This window comes from Varanus komodoensis, unplaced genomic scaffold, assembly GCF_004798865.1.
Source record: "Varanus komodoensis strain SLA01 unplaced genomic scaffold, ASM479886v1 scaffold1, whole genome shotgun sequence".
Classification (NCBI taxonomy): Eukaryota; Metazoa; Chordata; class Lepidosauria; order Squamata; family Varanidae; genus Varanus; species Varanus komodoensis.
Window position 1 is genome coordinate 34,117,921 of NW_025335268.1, and position 17,676 is coordinate 34,135,596.

The 17,676-nt window shown below is 42.0% G+C and overlaps 1 protein-coding gene across 1 annotated transcript in view; it reads right to left on the reverse strand.

Moving 5' to 3' along the window:
• Positions 1-12,963, reverse strand: part of LOC123032659 (solute carrier family 22 member 2-like) — a 29,755-nt gene extending 16,792 nt beyond the window's left edge. Inside the window, exons 1-4 of the mRNA XM_044448733.1 lie at positions 12,211-12,963; positions 3,760-3,863; positions 1,929-2,083; positions 98-266 (exon numbers count right to left, since the gene is read on the reverse strand). Coding sequence (XP_044304668.1) covers positions 98-266; positions 1,929-2,083; positions 3,760-3,863; positions 12,211-12,612 — 830 coding nt within the window. The 5' untranslated portion in view covers positions 12,613-12,963. The remainder of the gene's footprint in view (positions 1-97; positions 267-1,928; positions 2,084-3,759; positions 3,864-12,210) is intronic.
• Positions 12,964-17,676: the final 4,713 nt, after the last annotated feature.

Genomic DNA, 17,676 nt, shown 5'->3' on the forward strand with positions numbered 1-17,676 from the left:
CCCAGCTGCACAGCCCCGGCCCTCACAGCTCTGTCCCTGGATGGGGAAGGAAAGAGGGAGGACAAGGCCCAGTGCCGAAGGAGGGGATCTTTCTCACCAGTAGTAGAGCATGAAGAGGAACATTGGCAGAGTAATGGTGAGCTGAAGCCATCTCCAGTGGGGGATCGCGTAGGCCAGAGCATCGAGGGCAAGAAGGCCCACCGCAAAGGCTGCCTGGTAGAGAATCGCTACAGTCCTTCTGTAGGCTGGACCGACAATTTCCGTGACTGCAAAATAAAGGGGTTGATCTTCATCTTAATCTTTTCTACATGAAGATAACTCTTGCCTGGAATGTCTGCAACAGATTTGGATTGCTGTAGTGGTTCAAATATGAAGCAATTAATGAAAGATGCATGCATGTATACATATTGAGCTAATATGGTTCCATCTAAATCCATACAGTGACACAAAGAGTGCATTCTTTTACCTTTAATATTTGTATTACCTATTGGAACAACCAAAAATGAATGCTAAGTTTTTAGGTTTAGCATTTATTATCATTTATTATGCTTAAAAGGTAAAGGTAAATGTTTCCCCTTGACATTAAGTCCAGTCATGCCTGACTCTAGGGGGTGGTGCTCATCTCCGTTTCCTAGCCGAGGGAGCCAGCGTTTGTCCACAGACAGTCTCCGTGGTCATGTGGCCGGCATGACTCAACACCGAAGTGCACGGAATGCTCTCACCTTCCCACCAAAGTGGTACCTTTTATCTACTTGCAATTGCATGCTTTCGAACTGCAAGGTGGGCAGGAGCTGGGACGGAGCAACGGGAACTCACCCCATTGTGCAGATTTGAACCAGCAACCTTTCGATCAACCAGCCCAGCAGCACAGCGGTTTAAACCACTGCGCTACCTGCAGTACTTATTATGCTTATATCCTGCCTTTTTTCTTACAACAAACTCAAAGCAGGTTACATAATGCTCCTCTTCCTGCTTTTGATCTTATCCCCACAACAACATCCCTGTGAGGTAGGCTGACTGAAAGCCTGTGACTGGGCCAAAGTCATCCAATGAGTTCCATGACTGAGCAGGGACTAGAGCCCAGTTTGCCTGAGTCCCAGTCCTTCACTCTTAACCAGTACACACACTGGTTTGAAGATACAGCAAGAGCTGGTGAAATTCATTTATACCAGTTTTATTTCTTTAGGATTCAAGGACTTTTCCCCCCCTGAAGTTAAGCTATTTAGTATGCATACAGGATAAGGTTGAGCTCTTCAAACTGAAATGCATGAGTTTTAATTTAGATAGAAGTAATAAAGACTGAACCTCACTCAGAGGATTATGCAAGCGCTTTTGAACCACACTGTCATGAAATCTTTAGAAATTACAGTAACTCATAAATGGGAAGAACTGGCAAACTCTCAGAAAAATGATGCATAGATATGGGAAATCTGGGGCTGGGCCTAGATCTGACCCTCTATGCTTAAATTTAAAATAAAGTTGTGAACTGGTACTTTATACCTAGTCAATTATGGGCACAATCCTATGTATGTTTAGACATGAAAAATGCACTAACTTGGGAGTGCCAGGAGTTGAAGGCCTTCTCTGTCTAAACATGCATGGGATTGCATCCCAAGCCATAGATATCCAAGAATGGAAGCCAGACATTAGAGGCACGGCTAGATCAGAGGGCAAATCTTGCTCATGTCTTTTGGTGCTGCCAAAATCTTGCTGGCAGCAGATGGTGGCAGCTGCAATGCAACACATTTGGTAGACAACAGGCTGGGTTTGGCTGCTGTAATCCCTGGACAGTGATGGGCCTACAGTCTCTCATACCAATGCAGCTCTGTTCCCTTAGTTAGAGCAGTCACTTCTGCTTTGATCCCACAAATTGCTTTGGATTTAGCAAGAAGGAAAACCACTTGTAGGAAAAGGAAGATCTGACTCACTTAGGATGTAGCCAGCTGTCCAGCTGCCCTTGCTGACTAGCCCTTGTATGAAGCGAAATATGACAGACCACAAGTAGTTCGGGGCTATGGACACAAGGACTCCTGCGATGGAAGTGACCAGGGTGTTAATTAAGAGACTTGCTTTACGTCCAAACCTGCAGTGAGGGGATAACAGGGACAAGGCAACATAAAGGATTTTAAAAGTACACACACAAAAGTATAAGCAAAACTCCAGTAAGAGACCCTGGATGCCTATCTGTGCGTGGATAAAGTCCATGTAAAGATAAAAATGCCCATGTGTATGTTAATAAGGCCTGTGCCACTGCATTAAAGGTTTCTGCAAATTCTCTTGCATAGCATGAGTCAAAATAGTTAAGAAGAAAGATGCAGAGGTGGAACCAAGGAGGATATTCCATCTATTCAGCTAGATATTTGTCTGCAACAGATTTGGAATCTGCTCTCTGGTGATTCTGCACAACTGTTGTAACTATTGCACTTTGATTATAATCCTAGTTGTGACGTATGATGGAAACAGGGCTGTTTTGCTGATATGTTTTGCAGTGGACATAGGGGAGTGTGCCTGCTGCTAGCAGAAGTAGCTGAGTGAAGCAGACCAAATGCGGAAAGTGAAGGGCTTGGCAAACTTTATTGAGTCATAAAGAAATAATCTCCTAGCTAAGCAGTTGGAAGTGTAATGTATCATGTTATGCATAGTAGACTTCTAGCACAATGAAACCACTGCCACAGAACACAGTGAACATGCTAGAGTTTGTTAATGCAAGAGACCGAGGTTTAAAAGGAGCCTGACTTGGCTCCATCTGAACAGCTAAGCTTTAGCTTTGTGGAAAAGCACCTGCCTTGCATGCAGGAGGCCCCACGTTCAATCCCTGGCGCTTCCAGGTAGGGCTGGAAAGCCCCTGCCCCACATCCTGGAGAGCCAATGCCAGTCAGTGTCAGCAACTAGATTAGATAGACCGATTCTGTATAAAACAGCTTTTTCTGTGTTCTGTACTTTCTTACATTCCCTCCTTAAGGTCCCTCTTTGCACCCAGAGCTTTCAAATTCACCCAGAACTGTCAATTAGCTCTGCACTTTGACTGCCATCTCTTGTAACTCTGCCTACTAATTGCTTTAAATGTAATTGCAGGACCAATGAGCCTGCACCTTTGATATTCCAGTGCATAAGCGGCACGTAAGCATGATGCTTCAGTCCCAATACAGGAAATGGCAAACCCCTCTATGGCATAGTATCGTCCATTATTTTGCTACTGGAAGCGGGTGGTGGGAAAACGCATCAGCTTGAAGTGTCAGGACCAGGGCAACCTTCCCCAGCCTGGTGTCATGGAATCGTGGATGGAAGGAGCCAAGACGTCCTTCCTTGTGTAGCCCCCAGACCAGCTGGAGCAGTTTCTGGAGCAGCTTCTGTGCTCTGCTCAGGTAGCAGCCAGGAAACAGGCCCCCTGATGTGTTGGGCTAGAAGCCCATTCGGTGCCAACAAGCATCTGGAACTGCGATGGAGCATATTTCCTGCTGATGCCATTCTTCACTGCACCACCCTATGTTTTAATAATAGTCAGGGTTAGGATTGGGGTTCAAACATTGCCATGACTATTTGACTATTAGGTAGTCAAAGGAGGTGTTCTAAGGATCCAAAAATAAGTTCCTAACTCAGGACAGGAATGAATGAATATTTGGTACACAGTGTTATAGATTATATTAGGAAATGTTTTTGAGAATGAGACTCATTGTCTTCTCACTACACATTCTTAATTTTAACAAAACTGATTCAAATCCTAGTTCTTTTTAACATTGCCCATCACTTTGTACCTACCTGTCTGCTATGTAGCCAATATAAACAGATCCGATGAAAAATCCGGCATTCACACATGCCTGAAACACATCTAACTTCCAGGAGTATTCACATACCAAGTCAAACTGTGGGGACACAATTAGGAGTAACATAAATTGCTGATTTGAAAGTTGGCTTGAAACTCAATATTAAGAAAACTAAGATCACGGCATCCGGTCCTCTCACTTCCTGGCAAATAGATGGAGAAGAAATGGAGGTAGTGACAGATTTTATTTTCCTGGGCTCCAAGATCTCCGCAGATGGGGACTACAGCCAAGAAATTAAAAGACGGTTGCTCCTGGGGAGGAAAGTTATGGCAAATCTAGACAGCATACTAAAACGCAGAGACATCTCCCTGCCAACAAAAGTGTGTAAAGTCAAGGCTATGGTTTTCCCAGTTGCCATGTATGGCTGTGAAAGTTGGACCATAAGGAAGGTTGAGCGCCGAAGAATTGAGGCCTTTGAATTGTGGTGCTGGAGAAGACTCCTGCGAGTCTCTTGGACCGCAAGGCAATCAAACCAGTCAGTCCTAGAGGAGATCAACCCTGACTGCTCTTTAGAAGGCCAGATACTGAAGATTAAACTCAAATACTTTGGCCACCTAATGAGAAGGAAGGACTCCCTGGAGAAGAGCCTAATGCTGGGAACAACTGAGGGCAAAAGAAGAAGGGGACAGCAGAGAATGAGGTGGCTAGATGGAGTCACTGAAGCAGTTGATGTGAGCTTAAGTGGACTCTGGGGGATGGTGGAGGACAGGAAGGCCTGGAGGAATGTTGTCCATGGGGTCACGATGGGTCAGACACGACTTCATGACTAACAACCACAAATTACTTCTATTCCCTACAAACATCAGAATGTTCAGATCACAGAGAAAACTACTATAAACCCCTGGAGTCCAGTGGCACAAGAGCAGTACAGGAACAAGCTGTTGCAAACATAGATTTGGACAACCTCCTTTCCCAAGGGGAATTGACTTGCCATCATTGTTCTTGTGATCACAACACAAGGAAAGCCAAGCTAGATCAAACCAGTTGTGCTTCTAGCCCAGCGCTCTATTCAGCTCTGCTCAAGCAGGATCCCTCATGCAGTGTGGATGCGAGTTCTACCTGCCCAGGCTCCCTAGCAACTGTTGTCTGCAGGCATGCCGCTTTGGATAATGGAGGGAGCACATAGCCAGAAAGCCAGGAGAAAAATGTATCCCTCTCTGCTTTCTTTACACCATGTATAATAAACACCTCTATCTTGTGTCCCTAAATCTACTTTTTTTCTAAGTTAACCATCCCAGTTGTTATGGCCTTTCCTCCTAGTGGAGTCGCTCCAACCCTTCATCATTTTATTTGTCCTTTTCTGCATGTTTCCCAGCTCAACGTCCTCTTTCAGGTGCAGGGACCAAAATGGAATACAGTGTTCTAACTGCACTCACACCGAGGCTTAATCTTGCCAGTTCTGTTTCAATTTCTTTTCTACTTACGCCTCACACAGAGTTTGCCTTTTTCACAGCAGCTGTGCACTGGGCCAACATTTTCACCAGCACCCCAAGATCCCTTCCTTGATTGGTCACTGCTAATCTTCACGCATGGAGTAATCTGGAGCTATATATATAAGGTCTGAGCTGAAAGGACAGGTATGAGTCAGAACAACCTGACCTCCATGGCATATTTTGGTTCTGTTTGCGCAAGGTCCTTGCAATGTTACTTGTCTGTGTTCAGAAATAATGTGATGTGATGCCATATTTTTAAATGATTTTATGTTTTTATGATAGTAAACCATCTTGAGATTTTCTGTGAAAATAATAGACAGTATAGAAAAATAAATAAATAAAGCAATGGATATTTCTGTGACTTATGTCTATATGATATTCTATTGTCCGGGGATGTTACAAAAATTACTTATCTTTGAGGCTCTGAAGATAACTGACACACTTTTTTTATTTATTTATTTATTTATTTATTTATTTATTTATTTATTAAAACATTTTTATGCCGCCCCATTCGCCGAAGCCTCGGGGCGGCTTACAACAATAAGGACTTCCTACAACTTCAAGGAACTGAGTTGTTTTGTACTTGGGTTCTGCAACAATATTTCTGAATACCTACATGTTATTTCAGGTGGCTCCAGATGATTGTAGATTATTCCATCTTTTGTTCCTTGAAGGATATTTGCTGATATGATTAAAGACAGAAGTGGTGAGAAAAGCACCGGAGGGCTATAAAGAAAAGATGGGGACATTTGGACTAAGGCAATGCAATTCAATTCTGAGAATGAGGCAATGCAATTGCACAATAAAACTGTTACCTGAACACACCTTCATATCTAGCTTTGGGCAAACCTGCCAGCAATGCAATATGAATAAAAATATATTTACATGTTTGATATGATTTAGCAGGGAGATCTGGAACTATAGTTCCATGAGAATTAATTGTGGGAATCTGGGAATATCAGAGTTTTCATACACACCCTACTATAATTCCCAGGATTCTCTGGAGGAAGCCTGTAAATTAAATTTGTGTAAAACTGGTATCAACCTTCAGTTTTTCTATGGTACATATGCTTAACCAACACATCATATGTGGATGAACTGAAACCAGTGTGTAGGGAAGACAGAGGCAAGAATACAGGGCAGAAGGAGAGGTTAAGAGCTCAGAAATGGAGTAGAACAAGAGTACAGGAGGTTTCTGATGCTAAGAGTGACTCTCCTCACTTTTAATATTAATTAAGTCATATTATTATATAACATTCACCCTGATTTCTAGCCAGACCAATACCCAGAATGAAATAGGAAATATTTTAGCTGTAAGTTCCATAAAAACTACAAAAATACTTCCATCAGATCTTGCAGACAGTTGGAGATGTGTGAATCAGCAAAATGTGAGCTCACTGAGGTTATTCCATTTCCATCTTGAAGCAAATTCTGATATGCATATGCATTCTGGAGGCATTTTCTGCATCAAAATGTGTGCATACTTTCCGGCACATTTTCCCAAACATACACATCAGCTGCATATATTCTGAAATGTATGCATTCTTTCCCCATTGACTAAACTGTGCTTGTGCAGTTTTCAGATGCATGCACTTTTTTCCAATATATGCACTTTTCAAAAACCCTTATGTTGCTTGAATTGCACTGCAAGCTTGAAAATGCGTGGACTTCAGCCTGCAGGTTATGTCAGGGCAACGGACCTGGGTGATTTAAATTAGATCAAAACCAAGTGCTTTTCTCACTCATTCCTATGCATTGCCACCATACTTTTGAGGGAACATTCTAGTGCACGTCCCTTGATTAGTATACTGCCATGGAGGGACAGTATTAACTCAGGGCCAGGTCAAGTGTGGCAGTAGTCCTAAGTAGAAAGTACTTGCCAGAGGAGGGTATGACAACTGCACAGTTATGTAATATGCTAGCAGAAAATGAAGATGCGTACTCAAGGTAATGGCAGCATAATATTCCCACCTCTCAACTGCTGAACATGTTTTAAAGACTTAGACACAGTAGGGCAGAACAATCATCACCCAACATCTGTGTGCAGCCCAAAGCCAATGCATGTATTAGAATCATGTGTCCACAAGAACACTTTAAGCAGGGATCTCAGACTTGCATAGGCTATGCATCCTTCAAAAGCACATCGGTGCGCATGAGCCAGGGATCTGAGTTAAGTGCACACCCAGCCCCAGGGACAAGCATGTGAGCCTGGATTTCCCACCTTTAGACCCAACACGTATCTCCCAAGTATATGCTGCCAAACTGAAGGCTGGGGTGAGCTACTGTGCAGTTATTTCAAGATAGTTTATCTAAATATTGGCTTGGCTGTAAAGTAATTTAGCTATGTAGCAACCACTCTTGCTACTAGCTCCAGACCTCGGAAGAGATAATCTTCAATATTTTGTTTACATTCAGTGGAATTACTGCTTCATCGGGCTGATTTTCCTGTTCCCACTAATTGCAGCCAAGCTGCTGAGCTCCTCAGACATCATTTATTTATTAATTAAATTTATATCACACTTTTTTTCTTACAAAGAACTCAGAGTGGCTTACATAATACTCCTCCTCCTGCTCTGAATGCTGCTGAGGGGCAGCAACCCTGTGAGGCAGAATGGGCTGAAAGTCTGTGACTGGGCCAAAGTCATCCAGTTGGCGCCATGAATGAGCAGGGACTAGGACCCAAATTGCCAGAGTCCTTGCCTCATGCTCTTAACCACTACACCACAGTTAAATATGACAAAAAGTTCCTTTGGGGAAGAAGATTTTTTTAACAAACGTTTAGGAAGCTTTCGTTCACTGGGCAAGAAAAATGTAGGGCCACTGATACAGGGATAAGTTATAACAAATTAAGTTACATTACTGGACACAAAGCAAAAATTCAAAAATTAAATTTTTGTAGGCTGGAGCTTGCTCTGCTTTTCAAGCTAAGAACAAATGCTGCAAGGAGAACTGGAGAAATTGCTGCACTGTTCAACTAAAATTCCTGATCCATTCCAAAACCTTAAGAAAAATCAAAGTAATCTATGAGCAAAGTCCAGTTTCATAAATCTCACAATCATTAGTGTTAGTACTTTGGAGACTTTGGATTTCTTAATTCACCTGTAATGCCCATAGACAAATAATTATTCTAAATAACCATTTAGAATTGCTGCAGTAGTTTAAGAAACAGTTTCTTACTATGAATATATATAAAAGTATCTTATAATGAGTTGTCCATTTGGTCCTTCTAGCTCCATTTTTTACATTCTGGCTTTCATTTATTAATTTAATTTATTTATTTATGAACCACACCAATTGTCCTATATAAGAGCAGCTCAGGGGACAGAGACATGGTCTCATCCTGCATGTTGAGATCCTTTTTACTTTTAATTGCCAGGATTGATCATGGAAACCTCTGCAAACAAAGAACATGTTTGTATCACTGAGCTATGTACCTCTCAGGGAGTACATGTACCTCTGTTCTAATTCAACAGGTTATCTGCCACAGGTAAAGGTGTTCTAATACTACATGTGTATTAGGTGTTCTAATGTGTATTAGGTGTTCTAATACTACATGTACCTCTGTTCTAATTCAACAGGTGTTCTAATGTGTATTAGGTGTTCTAATACTACATGTACCTCTGTTCTAATTCAACAGGTTATCTGCCACAGGTAAAGGTGTACCTTCCCATGCTGAGTTCCTACTGAAAACATTATCTTGGAGGTATAAGGCTTCATAACACCTTTCTCTTCCCTTTGTCATTCCACATAGCATCTGGCCTTGGGCGCACACAACTCAAGGGAGATGTGTTGACCACTTGTCCAACAGGATCTTGAGTCTTATGTTTGCCCTGGAACTATCATTCTTGAAGACTTCCGATACTTGTTGGACCTGGTGAGGTCTTTCTCTTGCTGAGGCTGTATCTATGGATCAGCGCATCTGTCCACTTTTCTTATTTCAGCTGGCTCCTGAGATAACTCTGTTGAACGAGGAAGGGGAGCAGGGACTGTGTCCACAAAAGGCTGATAGGTCAAAAACTCCACCTTGCCCTGGCATTCTGGTAGCTGTAAAAGTTCATTAGTGATTGAAGAACCAGGAAATTATGAACCTGCTCTATATCGTAGTGCCTAGGAGGAAGCAGGCTAGGTCAGCTCTAAGTATATTGAGTTCTAATTAACCAGCGTAAGAAAAGAAGTACCCAGACTATCCACAGCTATCCACACGCTACAGCTCCTCAGCTGTGTTCACCTGCTGCTCAGTTCAACTTCTAGCTCCCCAGACCATATGCAGATCCATAGGAAGGGTGAGGCCAGTGGCTAACCCTAATCCTAACCGTACCTGAAACACTGATCCAACCCACCTGAGGAATTAAAAACTGAGTCCAAGCACAAAATTACAAATTTATAATTTGTGAGCATCCATTTCAAGAATGAGGGCTTGCTTTCAAAGTAAGAAAACTGCTGATTTTTTAAGGAATTGTAGGGTTTGACATCCTTCCACATTTTTAAACTCCATCAATCTAACAGCTCTGCTCACCCAAGTAGATTTTTGTTTTCACCATTACCCTTATTATGCATCAGTGAACCTGGAAATTTCAATTTAAAAAAAACTGTGTTGCTACTATAATTGTCTAAGATAAAGCAAGAAGCTTAAGAGGTAACTTGCAGAAAATATTTAACAAAGTTGGTCCATTATAAGCAGGGTGAAAGCCTTTTTTTAGTATTATTCTTATTATTTTAACATAAATAGACTACAGAAAGAAGAAAAGTGTGTGTATATATATAAAAGTAAAATTAAGTTGCCAAGAGATTTTGAAGAAGTATAACCAATATATTCAAGGCCACAAATTTCAAAGAGACCAAAAATATCTACCTTTCTGTCATTCAGTACTGCTATAGAAGTTCAGAAAAAAGAGAATTATTATTCTATATACTGACAAATTTTCCAGTCGCTTTAAATCAATTATAAATCCTCAGCTACTTTTTAAAGAGCTCTCTTTTACATTAATTGTACTGGGTATAATAGAATGTCCATTTTTCATTAAATTCTTTAACTGGACTTCTATTTACATAATTAGTTAATTTCGCCATCACTGAGTACTCTGCTATTGTTCCATTCCTCAATTATTGGGGATTCTGATAATTTCCATTTAGAGACTATTGTAAATCTTGTTGCAATTGTCATATATTTAAATAGCTCTGTCATATTATTTGAAAAAACTCTGGCATTATATTCAAAAGCATATTCTTAGGACTCATAGGAAACTTAGTTTTAAAGTTTTTTTTTTTTTTTTTTTGGTATTTCCACATGTACCAATTTCCAAAATCTTTTACCTGTTTCACAAGTCCACCACATATGATAAAAAGTCTCATCTACCCTGTTACATTTCCAACATTTTCCATTGTAATTCATATCTATTTTTTCTATAACTTCTACAGTAATATGTCACCAATAAAACATCTTATACCAATTTAAGATGGTGTAAGAACTATATAAGATGATATTCATCTATTAGACTTTAAAAACAATTACTACAGCATGACACTGAAAATCAACAAGACGAGAAATGTATGACAATTTGGAAGCAAAATCTTGGAGAAGAAATATCACCTTGTCAGTGGGAAGCTTTATGGAAGAAAGACATTAAATTCACAGCTAGTCAAGCACTTTTGAACTTGTGTGAAAAGTTTCATGTTTAACTTGTTTATTTCCTCTGCTAGTTATTCATTGCCACTGAAACGTACAGAGGCACCTGTGTTTGGTAACAGTATTATACATGCTTTTATTAGTTATGGAGAAACGATAAATAAATTTATTTCTTTAAAACTCTGATGGAAAATGTTGCAGGTCCCCTATTTAGCAAAGTTAAAGCACGGAAGAACCATGTGCCTCATAATCAGAACTGAATCCGCTTAAATCATTTGAGCAAGCCATCCTCCCTAATCTAAGTACGTAGATACTTGTTTTTGCAAGATGTAGTACAGCTCATCTAGTGACCACTGAAAGTATGAATTCTATAACCATCTGCTTGAAATGACATTTCCAAATGAAAGGACAACCAAGAATCCCTGAAAATGGTCATCAGAGTATTGCATTTTCCGAAAGGGAAGAATGCTATTCATGCAAAGAATGCTGTGTGTCCACTTCCAACCCAAGTATCCCAAGAGTTAACAGCAGTAGCCGCTATCCTGCATCCTTCTGTAACTGGCATTCCCCAGCTCACATTCTGTATTATAATTTACAGGTAATTAGGTTGATCGGTCCATTCTAGAAAATTGTCATGAAAATTTCAGTTTTTTGAGGGTCTTTTACAGGTTTTTTGTCAAAACACGTCCAGGGCACAAAAGTGCCCCAACATCTCCCTAACAGTAGCTATGCAGGGAACTTGTATACCACAATAATAGACCACACAAAAAGGAGCACAAAAGAAGGTTCAATATAGATTGTTTTGGTCTCTTTTTAAAGCTAAGATTTAAAACCTCCAGCAAACAAAATTAAAACGCACCTAGGGAAAGCTTTTTTTAAAGTTAGTAGGCCATTGGTATACTGAAAAAGTATAACAATGGGTGTCCTAGCATTGTTATGCAGATTTTTTGCTTTTCATAAGCTCAGGAAGAATGAAAACGTAAATTACCTGTACTGGCTGATAGGTTGATTAACTCAAACAACTTTTGTTAATTGAAATCTGACTGAAAATTTCAACCAGGAAAAAAAATGCTTTTCAGATGCAGCAGTTTTCTTGACCAAAACATTTTCACTGGGGTCAGAAATGACCCCAGATGTGAGTAAAGTAAGTTTTTTGTTAAAACAGGAAGACTGGGAAGGTGTTTTAAAAACTGCTTTCACATGATATTGAATATTACTGTTGCTTTCCTGACAGACCCTTGCATGTATCATAACAACAATCTGCACACTTCTCTCTTTCCTGTTTAAAGCTGTTCGCTAGAGACTGATGTAGCATGTGTGTCCTTACCTCGCTCACAATGGACTGTACTGAAGAATCATAAAGCCAGCCGTCTTGGCAAGTGGTAAGAGAAATGCTGCGGTTCCCATGTTCAGTGAAGCTTTCCAGCGGATCGGTACAGCTCAGCTCAGTTGCATTCCAATCCACATCGTATCTCCTACACTGATGAGTAAAACTCTCCCCTCTGGGGATCGTGTGATTCAGTTCCTCTTCAAGGGTCCAGCCGCATCTGCTGCTCAACTCAGCAACTCCTGGACTCAAGCAACGGTGCTCTGGGATAAAACCTAGGAAAACAACTCCTACATAGATGGGGGCAAAGGCAGCAGAGAGAAGGCAAACAAGGAAAAATGCCCTTTTCTGATACAGGTCGAACTCCCCAATGTGCTCTAAAATGTCATCCAGATTTTGCATGTTGGGCTAAGGGTGTTACGACTCTGCACTCAATGAAGCCAAGAGCTTAAATAACAAAATATTTGACCAAAAGCCAAGGGGTTTCTTTATAAATTATTAAGCCATTGTGGCAACTTTTATTATATAAGTTTCACTGGAAAAATATTAAACCTGCAAGCTGGTATTCCTTGGGACTGAGAATGCCCCCCTTAATGGCAGGAGCTGACAAGATTGATTGCTAGGTTTCCATTAAATACTTCAGACAGCACATACTCTCCTTCTTCAGGCAAAACAGCCAGCATGAGTAACTGAGAAGCCAACATAGTACGAAAAGAGAATCATTGACTCACGGCAACACAGTTCATTGCAAACAGCCCTCTGCCCTTCTCCAATGGGCCATTTATTCAGCCTTGGACATTGGAGCTGCCTCAAATAAAGGATGTTAAGATAGCTGCTTTCAGTGAAAAAACCCTTCAGATGCTGCCCTCGCTTCACCCCTCCTTAGATAATACACCAATGACATGCTGAGTGAGAGAGAGAAAGAGTGAGAGGCAGAGATAGAAAGTTTCCATAGTGTGGTATGTGGGGAATTTCATTGCAAAAAAGGGACAACGCTCTGGAGACCGAGACCTGCCCTCACCCTGCTATTGAGATCAAAGGACAAAAGGCAGCAAATCTGCATGGCACTTGCATATGCAAAATTACATGTAAAGGTGCCCTTTAGAACTAACAACTGTAGGGTAGGACATTTTTAAATGATAGTGCTGAAGACCAACCTCATGACCGATGGATCTGCTCAGTTTGTTTATCCAGGTGCTCACACCTGATGGGCCACGGCCAGACCCCCTGCCCTGCTCTCCCTCCTAACGGCTCTTTGACTTGTAACTAGGCTTGGATTGGCCAAAGCAGAGGACCCTTCAAATCTTCTGTCAGCTCTCCGAATTAAGCTACCATCATTGGTGAAGTAGGACGCCTGGCCACCCTGTGTGGGGTCCAAAGCCTATAGGGCCCTGCATGTGGCAGGGACATGTTTTGCTTCCATTCCATGCTAATGCATAACAATTGCCAGGAATAAAGCAACTGCTATTCGCTCCTGCGGTGGAAAGTTAAGAGGCGTGTTAATGGACTGAGGGTGGGCTCAGTGCCTGTGATGAGTGCGAGCTGTGTGGACATTGCAGGAATCCAGTCACTTTGTCTCGGCACCCAGAGGGAATGGAAGCACACGCACATCCCACCTTTCTATCATTACGTTGCCAGGGGTGAGGTAGAATGTAAGCATGGCTTTTCCCTTATCTCTACAGGAGTTATTTAATAGTACCACAGACCTTTGTGAAAGATCAACAGCCTGATTCCAAATGTCTCATGTTCCACAACCTGCTTTTTACACAAGTGAGAAATTCAAAGCTGTAGAAGAAGGTTCACAGCTGGTTGCTGGATCTTTCTGTTGGCATGGTTCCTGTTGTATGTGATTCATATTTGCAGCTTTCAGTCATAGCTGTCTTGTTACATGATAACTTTCTCTGCCATGGAGTGTACATGAATTGCACAGGGAGGGAAGAGATAGTGGTATGATGACTGCATAATTACAGACAAGATACACCATTAAGAACCACAGATTCCAATACTGTAGCATCACATATGCAAGCCAGAGGACCAGAAAGAGTACAAAAATGCTCATGAGGACAAAAAAGAAAGGATAATCTGATTGAAAATAATCTAGGTGGCAAAAAGGAGTGGCCATGCTCTATAGAAGGAATGAACCATAGCTCATTGGTAGAGCATGTGTTTTGCATGCAAAGGGCCCCAGCATCAGTTCCTAGCATTGCTATTTCACAGGATTACAGGACAGGGATGATGAGGAAGAGCCCACTCTGCTCAAGAGCTTGGGGAGGAGATAATATAGAGTTCCATCACAGGATGGGAACATTTAGCCTAATCCAACTTCTGAAAGTTCCCCATCTGGCCCATGGAGGCCTCTAGAAACCCTCCAGGGGATGGAGTTTGCCCCAAGCTGGGTCTCTGGAGGAATCCCATTGGTTATTTCCAATCTGAGATGGCCAGAGTGCTTGTCTAGCTGCTGACTCAGCTATAGCAGCCTCAGGGCACATTAGCCTCCTCCAGTGGGTGAAGCTGAAAGTCGGTGAAGCTGAAAGTCGGTGAAGCAGGGTCACAGACTCATAGAATATTAGAGTTGAAAGGGGCCATGGAGACCATCGGGTCTAACCCACTGCTGTTGCAGGACATCAAGTTACACCCTCCCACTCAGATGGCTGCCCAGTTTCTATCTGAATGTCTCCAGTGTGGAAGGGCCCACCACCTCTCTAGGCAACTGGTTCCACTGTTGTATTGCTCTGACAGCAAGGAAGCTTTTCCTGATGTCCAGCCTGAATCTGGATTGTTGGAGCTTGAATTGATTATTCTGTGTCCTACACTCTGGTATCAGCAAAAAGAGATCTTGACCTTCTTCTTTGTGACAGTCTGAGGTACTTGTAGAGTGACAGCATGCCTCCCTCAGTCTTCTCTTCTCAAGGCTGAACATGCCCAGCTCTCTCGGTCTCTCTTCATAGGGCAATGTTTCCAAACCCTGGATCATTTTTGTTGCCCTCCTCTGGACTCTAATTAAATCTTGGTGTTCAGAACTAGATGTTGAAGAGCACTGGGCCCAGGACTGAACCCTGTGGCACCTCCCTAGTTAAGTTCCATCCAATTTGAGAAGGTGACACTCTTTGTATCTGATTTAGCAGCCAATTTAGAATCCACCTAATAGTTTTTCCATCTAGTCCATCTTTTACTAATTTGCTTATCAGAATGTCATGTGGCACTATGTTGAAAGGTTTGCTAAAGTCTAGGTAGTTTACATCCACAGTGTTCCCTCTGTCCATTTGGGAGGTTACCCAGTCAAAACATGAGATTAAAATAGTCTGACAGGATTTATTTTTGATAAATCCATGTTGGCTTCTATTAATCACTGCATTTTCTTCAAGACGCTTGTGGACTGATTTTTTAATAAACTGCTCCAGAATGTTTCCAGGGATTGATGTCAGAGTAACTGGTCTGTAGTTCCTAGGTCCACCATTTCCCCCCTTTTTGAAGATAAGGACAAAGTTAGCTCTTCTCTAGTCATCTGGCACCTCTCCTGTTTTCCAAGATTTATCGAAGATAATAGCCAGCGGTTGTGAGAGTTCCTCCACTAGCTCTTTTATGACTCTGGGATGAACTATTCTGCTTGAACCTGCTTCTATGAAAATGTCAAAACCTCTGAGCTGGTTTGGGGTTTTGCACTGCAGAAATACTGGGCCAGTGCAAATGTTAACTTGGCTGAAACCTGACGAGTTTTTGTTCATGTTATCAAGCTTGCTATGAGCTTCTCTGCTGAAATTTGCCAAAGAAATACACAGATGAATTCCTGGAGTTTCTGACTCTTCATGAACCCGATGAAGAAATATAAAAAAGAGTTGTCACTGTTGTTGATGGAATTCAGCATCCCAGGGGAGGAAAAAACAAAAACAAGCCTCCAGATTTTCTTTGTGGTTGCCAATGCATTACAAAGTATGCGAACCTGACTGGCATGGTTGAGGTAAGACACAATCCAACCACAACCATGATGGTGACAGAAAGGTTTGGCAGTAGTGTTCATTTGGAGTTTCTGCATTTTGACCCATAAAACTGAACTGGACACAAGCATGATTGCAGTAAGAAAACAGGATGTTGATGTTGAAAAGGAAGATGATCGGCACATCTGGCCTAAAGCAGCCTGCTGTTGCTCTAACAGCCTGTGCAATAGACAGAACGATCCACTTCAGTTGCCAGGCAGGAGGGGCTCCACAGAAGCACACGCGTGATGCTTTGGCTGACAACCCTGAAACCAAATGGGAGAGAAAACCGTAAGACATCTCACTGCCAAGACCTTTTAACAGGCAGAAGCTGGCCTTGAATCCCGACAAATACATAACATCTGAAGGAATAAAAGGAGTATGGCTTATCTTTGGATGGCTTTTGTTCAGTGACACTGTCGAATGTAAAAGGGTAGGTAGAAAGCAACACAAGAGTAGGATGAAATCCGTAACAGCTGAGTTGCGGACAAAGGCTCTGAACTTCTTTTTTATAAGAGGGGAGATATTCCATTCGCAATATGAAGATAGGAACACAAGTTGGTGCCCCAAAGGATGATCAAATACGTATTCCTTCTTGGTAACTCTTCCGGTTGGTTTCCATTTTGTTGCACACCCTCATGAGGTGGAAAAAAAACCAAGCTTCCTGGTTCTATCATACTGACACACATCTGCAGTGAAATATCTCCCTTTGTCTCTAAAAAGTGGATACAAATGTACACTTATTGCCTCCTATATTTGCACTTGTGGGGTGAGGGAAAGGCCTGAGGCCCACAGATGGCCACATTTGGATAAAGGGCATGGAGAAGTCACTTCATTCATCAAAATGGGAGCACTGAGCCTCTTTTCGCCAGAGGGCTGAATTGCATTTCAGAGAGCTCCAAGGGGCTGCATTCTGGGACAGGGCAGCCCCAAAACTATGCGCATGGCTCAGGGGCTACATATACCAGCATACTTTCAGGTAAAGCTCCTACTGCCAGGATCTGAGCATCTCAGCATCTTAAAATTCTGCAAAGCCTGGAAAACCACTAAATATTAGGAGTGGGGAAAAGGGTATGGCCATCTGCGGTCCCTAGAACAAAATTCTGCACCCCTGCATTTAGTAGAACACTTAGCTTTACCAGAGAATCCTATTGGCCAGAAAAGTGGAAGTGTTAAGGTCATGAGTGCCAGAAACATTCTTCCTTACCCCTAGAGTTAAAAAAAGGGCATTGGGAGAGAAGTTGAGCAGGAGACAGGTGGGGCAAGGGGTTTGGGGGATAATTTGAAGTGTCATTTTGTGAACAGGCATAGGGAAAAGGCCACACTGGTTCTCGGTAAGCTTAGGAGGGGGCATAGCATTGATGACATGTGGCCCCAGTGTGATTGGCCTAGATCTTGTGAACACATACAACAGATGTTCCCCTTTCCCTGTTGGGAAGGTTTCCCCACCACCTCCACTGTAGTGAAAATCCCGAAGATAGTGACCAGGTGA